The 13468-nt window shown below is 46.8% G+C and overlaps 1 protein-coding gene across 1 annotated transcript in view; it reads right to left on the bottom strand.

Annotated features, from left to right (window-relative positions):
* The window catches only part of kmt2cb (lysine (K)-specific methyltransferase 2Cb), a gene marked incomplete at its 5' end in the record, with an annotated part of 190869 nt that overhangs the window by 88703 nt on the left and 88698 nt on the right, over positions 1–13468 (bottom strand). The window contains 4 exons of the mRNA XM_084326982.1: positions 2461–2565; positions 2992–3108; positions 6969–7091; positions 8792–9519. Of these exons, the coding sequence (XP_084183108.1) occupies positions 2461–2565; positions 2992–3108; positions 6969–7091; positions 8792–9519 (1073 nt within the window). The remainder of the gene's footprint in view (positions 1–2460; positions 2566–2991; positions 3109–6968; positions 7092–8791; positions 9520–13468) is intronic.

Below are 13468 nucleotides of genomic sequence, written 5' to 3' on the forward strand. Positions count from 1 at the left end.
TAGAGTCCGCTTTTGAGCGTTTTGCAGGGTTAACGATAGCGCTAAGCTAATGGCTAACGCTAGTTAGCTTAGCCTTTTACTAGTAACATTGCTGCATCGATTATATTGAATGTCATTGATCTACTGGTCGACCACGGCCGACTGGTTGGGCACCACTGGTCTAATAGAAATAAATGCATTCGAACAAGAAAGTATAGTATACAGCAATGGCTAACGCTAAGCTAACGGCTAACGCTAGTTAGCTTAGCCTGTCCAGCAGCTAACATTATCCCATCGCTCGTGGCAATTATATTACATGTCATTGATCTACTGGTCAACCACGGCCGACTGGTTGGGCACCACTGGTCTAATAGAAATAAATGCATTCGGGCGGCTAGGTGGTGTAGTGGTCTAAGGCACTCGCCACCAGTGTGGAGACGCTAGGATTCGCGTGTTCGAATCCAGCTCTCCACATTGTTTTTCAGTTTGGCTGGTCGTCCGCAGTAATACACATTGGCCGTATTACGGGGAGGGAAAAACTGAAGGGTGGGGATCGAACGTTGTGAACAAGCGACTCCTACAAGTCGGTTGGTGCGCCTGCGCAGTAGAATCAGGAAGTGTCGGGGGCAGCGTGAGCCTCCCACGCGTTACTCCTCGAGACTGAGAGATCGAGCTGCGCAGGTGAAAAGATGCGACTGCTGTTACCTCAAGTACCGGAGGGGACTTGTGCTATGTATGACTTAGTCCTCACTGCAGCCGGCTTGTGGGAGGCAAGAAACAGCGTTCGTGACAGGGGAGGGTTGAATTGGATGATACGAAATTGGGATGGGAGAAAATATAGAAAATGGGAGAAAAAGTGGATCAAAAAAAAAAGAAATAAATGCATTCAAACAAGAAACTAATGTATAGAAATAGCATGGCAAACAAAAATTGCCAGGCCTAATGCGAGCCAGAAGTGCTGTGCTTTGTAATGTGGCTTCATGTTTTCATCCACTGAGCTGTGAGGTTCCACATGCTTGTTTTTGGTTGAGGTCTGAACTATCAAATTGCCCATAAATATCGTTTTTGTGGGTATTCTCCAGTTGTTGCTGTGTGGTGTTATCTGCCCAAAATTCAAGCAAGCATGACAGTAACGACGTTGTGTGCGTCACGCCCCCCGCTCCGATTCCGAGACCACCTAATCCAACTGTCCCAGGTTCAGCGGGGGGTAAAACGAATCAGTGCGGTTCGATCCCAAAAAGGGGTGTGTCCGTCTGAGTGAGAACACTCCCCCCCGTTCTCGGGAGCAGTGATTCGATCCCAATACGTGAGTGAGAAAGGCCCCTAAACTAGGCTGATCTGTATCCGCTTCCATTCATTGTTGTGGTGCCCCCTGTTGGGATGTGCTGGTTTGGGTCACCTATAATTAACCCCACTGTGTCTACCGATTGTGAGACTTCCAGAATACATACTGAAAAAGGGCATCCTGCCTGAAACATCCATGTGGCAATAATGAAGTCAAAGTAGAGTCCCGTCCTCGTCTCTTCTCTATGATTGACCGTATTGGCGATTCAGCACCCAGCGTTTACGCTCTTCAGTGTGAGCTGAGTGAGTTGGGTCTTATCTTGTGAATTGTTTGAGGAAAAACATCTAATCTAATCAAATTATTCTGCAGTTAAATTATTTTGCTTGTGTGGATGTGCTGCTCACAAATGCTTTGGCTTCTTGTTTACCTCGGTCTAAAACAGAGGCCAATGTTTTCACTGATTTGCCTCTTCACAAGTACCATCTATCTGAGCCCGTCCATTCAGGTGGTATGAGGGAAGGGCAATTTTATTCGTGAACAGCACCCATGTTCCTATGATTTGACTAACAATTGACCTATCTCAAATACTCCCCTCTTTTCCCCCCTTGGGGAAGCAACGGTTGTGATTGTAGGAACAAGAAAAGAGGGGCTTGAAAGGTAGGTAGGTAAATTGCCCAGTTCACATCTTGTAGACTAGTACTCACAAATTCACCCCACAAAGAAAAATATAGTATGAGAACAGCTGAAGAGAGCCAACAGTGTCCCTTTTCTTCTGACCAATAATTTTGAGGCAAAAGCATGAATATAAGTGTTAGTCTTGAGTCAGTTTGAAAACACTTCAGAGTTTGCTTCCATTTCCATCTTCCTCACATATGGCGGTGGAACAGGACAGAATCGTGCATCCACCCTCAAGCCTCAACTACAATAGATAAAAAGAATAAACACCTTGTAAACTAAATTAAATAAATATTTCCACCTGTGTCCAAGTGTTTGACAGCAGCTGGACCACATTTGCTGGGTTTAACATTATACATACTTACTTAATTAAGCCGGGATTTATTTCATCCAGGAATATCATCTTGAGGGATGAAACGGTTGAAATACAATAATCTCAAGCAGTGAGAAGCAAAGGCCTTGAAGCAGCACAAGGGTTTAGTTAACAAATCCACAGAAATACCGTCGAGCAAAGAACCCACCTGTTTCAATGTGAAACTGTCATGGCTGGAGAATATAACCACAGTATTATGCATGGCATTCTCCTCTTCCTCCTTGACCTGGTATGGTGTTTCCAATGTGGTCATCTGCATTTCAGGAGGAAGAACAGATACAGGTTAAAACTAAACTTGAACTTGAGGTTGCAGAATAACCCTTCAGAACAACACTGTATTGGAAATGTATTGACATAAATGCCCACGGTTACTCACTACTGACAACACTGCTCAAGTGTTTAGCATGTTAGGGCATACTGTTAGATTATTTATTAGCATTTATGGCATACACAAATGCTGAGTCATCATTAGGGCACTAGAGGAACCAGCCCCCAAGAATGTGCAATCTCCATCATAAAAAAACAAGACGAGCAAATAGCCCCATCTGTAATCCCCATAATTACTGCTTACAATCAGAGTCTTCAGCTTAGGGGCAAAAACCAACACTGCTTTGCATATCAGTTAGTGAGGTATTTGTCAAAAGGCATGTGGAGATGTGATCCGACTGGTGACACGTACCCCAGGGTTGATAGAAGGACCGACTCCGTTCTTGCCCCTGGCTCTGCCACGCCCCCCTCTGCCCGATAGCCCCGCCCCTCTGGGTCTCCTCCTGCCCGGGAAGCCTGACCCTCGACCCTGCAGACAGAACCAAAACAAACATGTCACACCTCAACCGCGCACAGACACACTAAAGAGACACACGCACTTCTCACGCTCAGAAACAATCAAACATAAGCTTACCATCTTTTTCTTACCATCTACTGTACATCATACCACCCCCCCCCCCCCCCCCCCCCGACACACACGCGCACACACACGCGCCAAGTCACAAGTCCATGCTCGCTCAAACTGGCAGATGAAGTCAGCTTCATTAAAAGGTTTGCCATGGGGGACCTTCCTACCCGCCCACTGAGGAGCTTCGAGGCCGGCGTCTCCTCGGAGTGAGATAAGACTGTAAAACAGGAACAGCAGCGCTCCAGAGGTGATGTCACTTCCCCTGTGGTGGCGGCGGTGGTGGCGTTTGCATGGAAGCAAGCTGGCGATACCTGCATGATAAGTGAGCTATTTGCGTTACACATTCAAGTGTTTCAGTGAAATATAGTGAAGTTCGCCATCTCTTTGGCTTTGAAAAATAAGGGAAAACAAGCCAGCTCGACTTCAAGTAGGGAGGATTTCAAAGATGCTCTCCTCCATGCTAAACTAATCCTCATTAACTGAGCAGTGTGTGGACGTCCAACAGGGACAGAGCAAAATCCCAACCTGACATTTTCATCCACCTTGTCAATGACTAATTTGAGAGTAGAGCCAGGAGGTATACTACATTTTAAAGGAGAACTACGATTTATTATTAATAAAAAAGAACATTCTGTGGGTCTATACTTTACTACTATACTGGGTCTATTTTTGCCTTTTCTTCCATCACCCCAATGTAGTCGTTATGCCAATTTCCTCCCGACTGCTGCACTGCCCTACTGTCGGCCTGGGGAGGGTGTAGACTCACACATGCCTCCTCCGATACATGTGGAGTCGCCAGCCACTTCTTTTCACCCGACAGCTAGGAGTTTCACTGGAAGAGCGTAACACTCGTGGAGGTTCACGCCATCTTCCCCAGGCACCCCGACCGACCAGTAGGAGTTGCTATTGCAACGACCAGGACTCCTGTAAAACTGTGAACACTGACATATTGTGTTCATAGGGTCGTCTGACCAAGCTGGAGGTACCACTGCCGGGAATTGAACCCGGGGCTCTGCCTGCGGTAGGAGAGTTCTTAGACCTCTACACAACCCAGCTGCTCCAGTGCTTAGACCTCTACACCTCCACACAACCCACCTGCTCCAGTACTTAGACCTCCACACAACCCACCTGTTCCAGTGCTTAGACCTCCACACAACCCACCTGCTCCAGTACAGACCTCCACACAACCCACCTGTTCCAGTGCTTAGACCTCCACACAACCCACCTGTTCCAGTGCTTAGACCTCCACACAACCCACCTGCTCCAGTACAGACCTCCACACAACCCAGCTGCTCCAGTACTTAGACCTCTACACAACCCACCTGTTCCAGTGTTTAGACCTCCACACAACCCAGCTGATCCAGTACTTAGACCTCTACACAACCCACCTGTTCCAGTGTTTAGACCTCTACACAACCCAGCTGCTCCAGTGTTTAGACCTCTACACAACCTAGCTGCTCCAGTGCTTAGACCGCTACACTACTCAGCTGCTCCAGTGCTTAGACCTCTACACAACCCACCTGTTCCAGTGCTTAGACCTCTACACAACCCAGCTGCTCCAGTGCTTAGACCTCTACACAACCCACCTGTTCCAGTGCTTAGACCTCTACACTACCCAGCTGCTCCAGTGCTTAGACCTCTACACAACCCAGCTGCTCCAGTGCTTAGACCTCTACACAACCCACCTGCTCCAGTGTTTAGACCTCTACACAACCCAGGTGCTCCAGTGTTTAGACCTCTACACAACCCACCTGCTCCAGTGTTTAGACCTCTACACAACCCAGCTGCTCCAGGGCTTAGACCTCTACACAACCCAGCTGCTCCAGTGCTTAGACCTCTACACAACCCACCTGCTCCAGTGTTTAGACCTCTACACAACCCAGCTGCTCCAGTGTTTAGACCTCCACACAACCCAGCTGCTCCAGTGTTTAGACCTCTACACAACCCAGCTGCTCCAGTGTTTAGACCTCTACACAACCCAGCTGCTCCAGTGTTTAGACGTCTACACAACCCAGCTGCTCCAGTGCTTAAACCTCCACACAACCCACCTGTTCCAGTGTTTAGACCTCCACACAACCCACCTGTTCCAGTGTTTAGACCTCTACACTACCCACCCAATAATGCTGTCAACAATATATATAGGCCTATTTAGGTTAATCTAGGGGCAATGCACCAGTACAAATTACACACCAGTAGAAATGTGCACCAAGGTATTAAATTACCCACATTGTTTCTATGCAATCCCCAACCGTAAATACTTCAGTCAGAGTGTTGTGAAAAAGTTGTATGTTTCACAATATGAATATCATTCTGTAAAATAACCCATCTCAAACCATGTCCTCTTTTCTTGATCATCCAATCACAGCTGTCGCTTCCCTCATCAGTTGTGATTGGAGGATCAAGAAAAGAGGGTGGGGTTTGAGATAGCGCTGTTGAGACCATGGCAAGGAGCGGGCATTCCCACAGAACTCCTGTACTCCTAAAACATTTTTAGATGGTATTATAAGGAAAACAAATATACAATGATATCATTACCAGCTAAAATTATAAATATATCATGATGTAAAATTTAAAATAAAAGATTGTCCATTGCAATAGTATTATAAAGATTTTGGGATTGAATGTTAAGACAAAAAAGGACAAGGTCACATCACTGTAATTTGCACTGGAAAAAGTAAACCATAAAATGTTGTACAATAAAATAATAAGAACAAAAATGATTCTATGATATTTTCACTATAACACCCAGTGCTACATTGGAGGTATCCTACCAATTGTGCCACACAGCCTTTCTGACATCACAGCCTTTCTGACATCACAGCCAGCTTTAGGGCCCTCAGGCCGTGGATGAAAAGGCCTTGTGGCTGTTATTCTTGCAATTTGAGTCGGCACATTTCCGGCGAGAGGCCTCAGCCTAATCGTGACTCAAAACTGACGTCTACGTCAAGAACCCGCTACCCCCTCCCCAAAAAACCCTCCCCCAAAAAAAAACTCCCGTTTCCCCAACAGTTTGGCTCAAGTCCCAGTTCTTGCCCCCTTGTGATCCTCATGACTGACATGCTGTATGATGCTGTTTAACCTGGGCTGGACCCCCTGCCATAATGCACCAGTTAACCCTCAGCCAGCTCTGCCAAGCATGACGACGACGTCACTATGGCAACAGATTGCAGCATGCACTTCTCCAAGTGCCCATATTTTACCGCGACAGTCTCAATCTCCTCCCACTCAAGAAATGTGTGTGTGTGTGTGTGCGTGCGTGTGCGTGTGTGTGTGTGTGTGTGTGAGTGAGAGAGGTGGGTTGTTGGAACGAATCAAGCAGACAAGTAAACAAACACTTAGGTTAAATAAAACAGAGGCAAAACAAACAACAAGCCGAACCGCCAGTCTGTAAATGAGCACATAGATCAGGATGCATTCATTCATTAGTGTTAATTATTAGTCATAATGATTAGTCAATTACCTGTGTACTGTGTGGGATGCAGTATTCCACAAACGGCTATATATTTACCCCTAACTCCACAACATGGCTCTGTCAGAAGCCGTCAGTACCTTCTCCCCTACAGTAAATCCTCTACAGTGAAAACACCGGGCTTCCAAAAGCTCTTCTTCTCATAGCAAAGTGACGGTAATTGCGCGATCAAAGGCTTCCATTTCTCACAGTGACACTCCGACGCTGTACATCACCAGGCCCTACATACAGGGGCCTAACGGAGGGGCAGCTGCCGCCCTGGCGTCTCTCTCTGGTAAGCCATGGTATTTACCACTCGGATGCTCCAGCCGGGGCTGCCGGAAAGCTGCCGGGTCTTTGGGACGTCCCACCCCTCTGGCTGGTCTGGCGACCAGGACGAGGGGGAGCTCACACTGCTATGGGGGCTCCATGCACCCTGAGGGTAAGGAGGGGCGGGTGGAAGAGTGAAAGAGAAGAGAAGGGAGGAAGGGCGACAAAATGCAGCAACTTAAAAACAAAGCCAGCGAAGGAACAAAACATAAAGACAGATGTTAAAGAGAGATGCAGTGAGGCGGTAACGTAGCTGTTCGGGAGCTAGTCAACACACCCAACTAAGGGGGAGCTGAGAGAGAGAGAGAGAGAGAGAGAATAATTCTGATGCATTGAAATATGAAGAAAAATAAATAATGTTACGTTTGATGTTAAAAGCCAATTCTTTGTGCCTCTCCATGCACATGTGAGTTGGAAAAGGAATATTCATAACTAGACACTTTGCACGGGCAAGAGTGGAGAGAGCAGAGTCGTGTTAGTCACACAGCAATCTTCACACTAGCACTAGCCAAGGCATCACAGCAGCACCATGCAGCAGGAGGAAGGCCCCCGCAACCTCTCGTCATGGCAACCGTGTGCCATTCTGGCGTGTTGACAAAACAAGGTGGATCGTGTCGGCGAGATGACAGCACATGACTTCCCCAGACAAAAGCGCGCGCCTGACTAGAAGGGAGCTACATTCAAATTTCTGCTAATAGATTTCCCCAGGCTTAGTCTAACAAATTAGTTTCAGCCTTGTAATGTTTATTTAAGCAATAGGATATATCTGGGGAGGGGGGGGGGGGCATTTTGCAAACTAAATTAGTCTACTCTCTCAGCATCATTCATAATAAATTATAGCCATGGGTGTGACTCAATTCCCTTATTTGTCTGTGATGGGCTACACGCTGTGCCTATGTCTAGTGTAAATAATGAAGGGTGCTTTAAGGAGAACGGGGCACGCGAGTGAGGAGATATACGGTCATCTTAGTGGTCCAAAGGGAGGCGCAATAAGACGCCGGCACTCTTGGATAATATACTGCATGGGCAGCAGAGATGAAGGCTGCGTGCTGAAACGCATCCAATTGGACCACTTGTACCTCAGCCGTTTCAGGATTAAAGATTGTGCGTTTGAAGGATATTATCCAGAGAGCGCTGGTATCGTCATCTATACGAGTCAACACTGTGCACCTGGTTGGAGCTTGAGATTTGGAGTAGTGCTCACACCTGTAACGGCAGTCAAAAGACACTACGGCTCGTCAGACAGCAGGACGAGAACTCGGAGACGTGGTATTAGTGAGTCGGTTGATCAGTGAATGTTTATACAGCGCTGTACGGTGTTGAGTGTCTGCAGTGAGGACAGTGTGGAATGAGCAAACAGTGATTGATGGTATGGGTGAATGCTGCTGAGGTGAGGTATGGTTAGGGGTCCTTGTAAAAAAAGGTATTCACTGCAAAGAAATATAACTCATTCTTCCACTGGGCTTATATGACTAAAACAAACTAGTCACAGCGAAGGCAAACGTGAACTGAGGGGGAGGGGAGTGGGAGAGCAAGCTTTCTTCCACTTACACTCATATTGTCTGCTGCAAGTTGCAGCACGACTAAATTATGGACGCACCAGATCCTGAACCCTTCAAGCCGCTTGAAACAACCCACTGGCACCAGAAAACCTAATCCATCTAGCTAGACCAGGACCCACAGAACAATAATCCACGTTTCAAATAATAGTACACCACTACAAGTGATCAGCAAATATTAGCCTGCGCTCAAGGGATGCAACACTGGTGTTCCGTGTTACACTTTATGCGATGCTCAGGCCCCTACCTGCTTCACTCTGGGCCTCCCAGGAGAAAACTTCCTCTTGGAGATGGCTGGCTTTCCCATGCCTATCTTAGGGGTGAGTGGTATGAGGGTGGTGGTGGTGGTGGGCACCACATTGCTGTGATCACCCAGGGGAGAGATGGTGTGTGACTGGGGAAGGTCCTTGGGGGAGGTCCCCCTAGCCAGAGGGGATGAGTGTGTCGGGGAGGCAGCCATCTCAGCCAGTCTGTCCAAGGAGGCCTTTCGGGGCTTCTCCTCAGGAGAGGGACTAAGGAACGACAGGTTAGACTTGCTCTCCGGGGTGGTGTCCATGTCCTCCAAAGCGCTAGATCCTGGAGACTCACTTGCCTCCGCCCCCTCCCTCGTCTCCTTACCAAGTTCTTTCGGGGCAGTTTCCAGAGCACCGGCCCCCACTTCATCCCTACCCAGAGGCTCAGAGGTTGAGACTTCCATAGGTTCGTCCTTGATGGTTATTGATACAGGACTTGGTTCTTTGGTGGCTGAGATGATGGCCTTGACATCCTTTGTGCTGGGTTTGACTGAGCCCTGTTTGGGGCAGGACTCTGGCTTTGCTGGCTTGGTGGGTGATGTAGTGTCCTGTGCCTGTTCTACCTCCATAGACAGCTGGGCTGGGAGAGATTGCTCAGACTCCTGCTTGGTAATCCCTGAAGACTCGGGGCTCTCTGTAGATGGGAGCTTGGTCACAGGGGTCCTCACCGCTGGTTTCATTTCTATGACAGACAGACATAAGAGTCAGTAACACATATTCATCATGGTCATGAGCAGATATAATGCAAATAATTGTATAACTAAGTTCACAATTGCTATTGTTTTGGATCAACTTTCATTTCGGCAGATATTTTGTGGCAGATGTTTTCACTGAATAGAACATCTTTAATGCTACTAACTAGCTGGCTATCCCACTATGCGCAATGGACTGTGGAACAGATGTTGCAGATTAATTAAATCAAACAAGGTGACAGACATACGTATTTTAATGCGCATTGTGCATATTATTGTCATGATGCCGACAGAGGCTGTATAGGTCAAACATGAGACTTTCGTTTTATTCTTTTCAGTTTTGCGATTTATTGATTCTTCACTCATTACTCGTCCACCTCACACCCCTAAGCAGGTTAAAAATAATTATCCTCAGTACAGTTTCCCACTGGAATACGCTCAACAGTCATGGTCACTTTTTCACCTCCCATGATTTGGATTTTCTATTTCTAAAAATACTGGTGATGGTGAGTTTCGGTGAACTGTGTCCGGCGAACTGCTTCTTCATTAGCACCCCTGGGTGTGTTGGCAGAGGAGGTGGACTGGCTGCAGTTTTCGGTTTCAATTACCGACACGTTTTTTGGAGTTATTCTACATTTGAATCACAGATTGTAAATGTTTACGACTAACCCTCTAGTCTGCCTATTTGTATTCAATGCCAATTTATCTAATCCTCTCTGTACTGCTAAAAGCCCTGGTCACTATTCCCATTACAGACATTCTCTCACTGCAATCCCGGTTTGCTGAAGCCCATCAAAGAAACGCCATCGCAACCTCTATTCCTTCTGCTGCAGAGCTTCTTTCCAGCCCAAAGAAATTTATTTCCCTATTCCATTCCTCTTGCTCAACCATCTTGGACTGTAGCCCCCCCCCCCTCAAATATAGACATCCCAAACGTAAATCCCATCAGTGGTTGAGCGATCCAGTGGAAGGCTGAGATGGAAAAAAGATCACCCCTCAGTTTAATTTGAAATATTTTTAAATCCATCGGCTCATTTCCAAACTGCAGCCAAAAGAGTCTGGCTAAATGGGCTAAATATTTCTTTGAGATAATCAGTAAACATTCTCCCAGACCTAAAACTATGTTCAGCACTATAAATTCTGTCCTTGTTATCTCACACGCTGTTGAAGCATCCACGGACGTCTGTGAGAGGTTTTTGAGGTTTTCCGCTGAGAAAATCAAAACCATTAGATGTCGTCATGTCGTCCCCCTCTCTCTCCGACGCCCCACCCCTCCTGCTCACACCTCTACGCTGTGACCCCACCGCTCACCTCTACCTGTGCATGACAGCTGCCTCCCTGAACCGCTGCGGCTCGCAAGCGTGCTGCACTGCTACTGCCGGCCCCGTCTGTCTGAAGTGAGTTTGCCTTTGATAATGGCCATCAATAATAGGATGTTTCATTTAATTTCATTATACATTTTATTTATATTTTGTGTAGACAGAAAAAGGTTAAGAAGCGTGTGCTCAATTGTAAAAAAAAACATATATATATATATATATATATACAGCCATCCCTCTTCACTTGGCCTGACTCAGTTTAAAAACTGTTTCCATGGGGGGTTTCGGGTGTCTGTTCTACAGGTTCCCAGGAGTGGGCTGTGGTGTGAATACCAGTAGTTGGACATCAAGATTAGGGTTGGGTACCGTTCACATTTGAACTGATACTGGTACCTGTGAATCGATACCGGTACCCAACGGTACCTTTTTCGGTACGTTAGTCTCAAAATTGTATATACCTACCTCAGCTGTAAAAAATTTGTCCAAACTTCTACTTATTTATTAGCATTATTATTTATTTAGAACAATTTGTTAATATATATATAATATTGCAGCGAGCGTTGTCTGCATCTAGCTTTGTAAAGTGTAACCACACTTGCAAGCGTTTTCGGCTTGCCATTGCCCCGACTGCTTTGTTGTTGTTTGTCAAGTCAAATCCTAGGTACAGTAAGCGTGTATTGTGCGCGTGAACGTTGACGTGCGGCACACTTCATAGGTTTCGTTTTGCGCTAAACGAAAGGTTGCTCATTGGCCGTGATTCGTCGATACCCTTAAAAGTACCGGATTCTGGCGGTTAGGTGGCCGAGCGGAGATTGCGTTCGTCACCAGCCCCGGAGCTGAGCTGGATTTGCCTGTTCGAATCCAGCTCACAGCTCCGGGGTTGTCACCAGCTTGGCTGGCCGTCTGCACTGATACAATTGGCTGTATCAGAGGGTGGGAGAAGCTGGCGGGGTGGGTCCGGGTCGTTGTAAACAGCGACTCCTACAGTTCGGTCGGGGCGCCTGCTAAGCGCGGATTGGACGTGAGGGGGATAGTGTGGTCCTCCCACACGCTACGCCCTCTCAATGAGAATCCGCGCTGCCAGGTGAAAAGAAGCGGTGATTGGCTGGACGTGTGTCGGAGGAAGCACGTAGTAGCCTCCACTCTCCCAGATGATCTGACTGTGGGGGGTAAGTGCGCAGCGACCAGGAAGGGACTGGGAATTGGCATACGACTAACATTGGGATGGGAGAAAATCGGCGGAAAATGGAGGGGGAAAAAAGACAAAAAAAAAAAAAAAAAAAAAAAGTACCGGATTCTGTACCCATCCCCAATCAAGATGTAGCAATTTAAAAACGGTTTATTTTCTCTAATTTCACAATTCTAATGTTGAGGGGAAAGGGGAGGTGGAACAATAGAATTCCTGGCAAAGAAGTCGCTTGAAGCAGGCTTCCTCGTCTGCTAGGCCATGCACAGCAAGTGAGCACAATCTCTCCTAATTAAATATCAGCACGGCACTGTCCAAGGTGCTGAAACACAACTCGGGGTTCACCATTGACAGTGTTGGTGCCAGTTGCACAAACCCCTGGCTGGTCTCAAATTAAACTTCAACATGGGCTTATCGAGAACTAGGTGGGACTTTTTACATTATAGGTGCCAAACTAAAGTTCTGGTGGGTGAGAGAGGGTGAGAGAGGGTGAGAGAGGGTGAGAGAGAGAGAGAGAGAGAGAGAGAGAGAGAGAGAGAGAGAGAGAGAGAGAGAGAGAGAGAGAGAGAGAGAGAGAGAGAGAGAGAGAGAGAGAGAGAGAGAGAGAGAGAGAGAGAGAGAGAGAGAGAGAGAGAGAGAGAGAGAGAGAGAGAGAGAGAGAGAGGAGAGAGAGAGAGAGGAAAAGGTAAGGGGTAGACATGAAAGGACAGCACAAATGAGAGAAGAGAGAAGGTAAAGAGTTGGGAAGGACAGTAAAACTGTGTGTGAGAGAGATAATGAATACGAGGCAGAGAGGGAGAAAGACAGAGAGAGAAAGACACAATGAGAGAGAAAGACAGAGAGAGAGAGAGAGAGAGAGAGAGAGAGAGAGAGAGAGAGAACTACTGGCCTTCACCTGATGTTCTGTTAACATAATATAATTATAGCCTACAAGGGTTGCTACTGTGACTACATAGTACACATGTAGCCTCCACTTTCTCCTTTAATAACATACAATTGCTAAAATGGTAAAACCTTTTTTCACGTCTATGACATATTCTACAGATATAGACACTAAGGTGTCAGTTATGTAATATTGGTGGTATGATGTCAATATGACTATCAACAGATAACTTCTCTGTCTATCGTTGCTGAGAACCATGTGCGTATTGCGAAAAAATTTGGCTCCACAAACTCTAGATGACACGCTGCTGCAGGCTGCTCTAACCTGTTAACACTGTGCTGAAATAAAAAGCAAGCGGTTCCACAGCACACACAAGCTCATCAGGCAGGCGGTGTGTCCCTGGCCTTAAAACCTGTTTGCCTGCTGTTTTTATCATAAATCGATCAATACAGACCGTATTAGATCCCCACTTGGGGTATCATTGGAAAGCCACACTCATTGGCTATTTTCAAGATCGCCAAATGATTGACGGAGCTAGAGCCTCGGGAGTC

The sequence above is a fragment of the Notolepis coatsorum genome (genome assembly GCF_963971535.1).
Source record: "Notolepis coatsorum genome assembly, chromosome: 13".
In the NCBI taxonomy this organism is placed as follows: Eukaryota; Metazoa; Chordata; class Actinopteri; order Aulopiformes; family Paralepididae; genus Notolepis; species Notolepis coatsorum.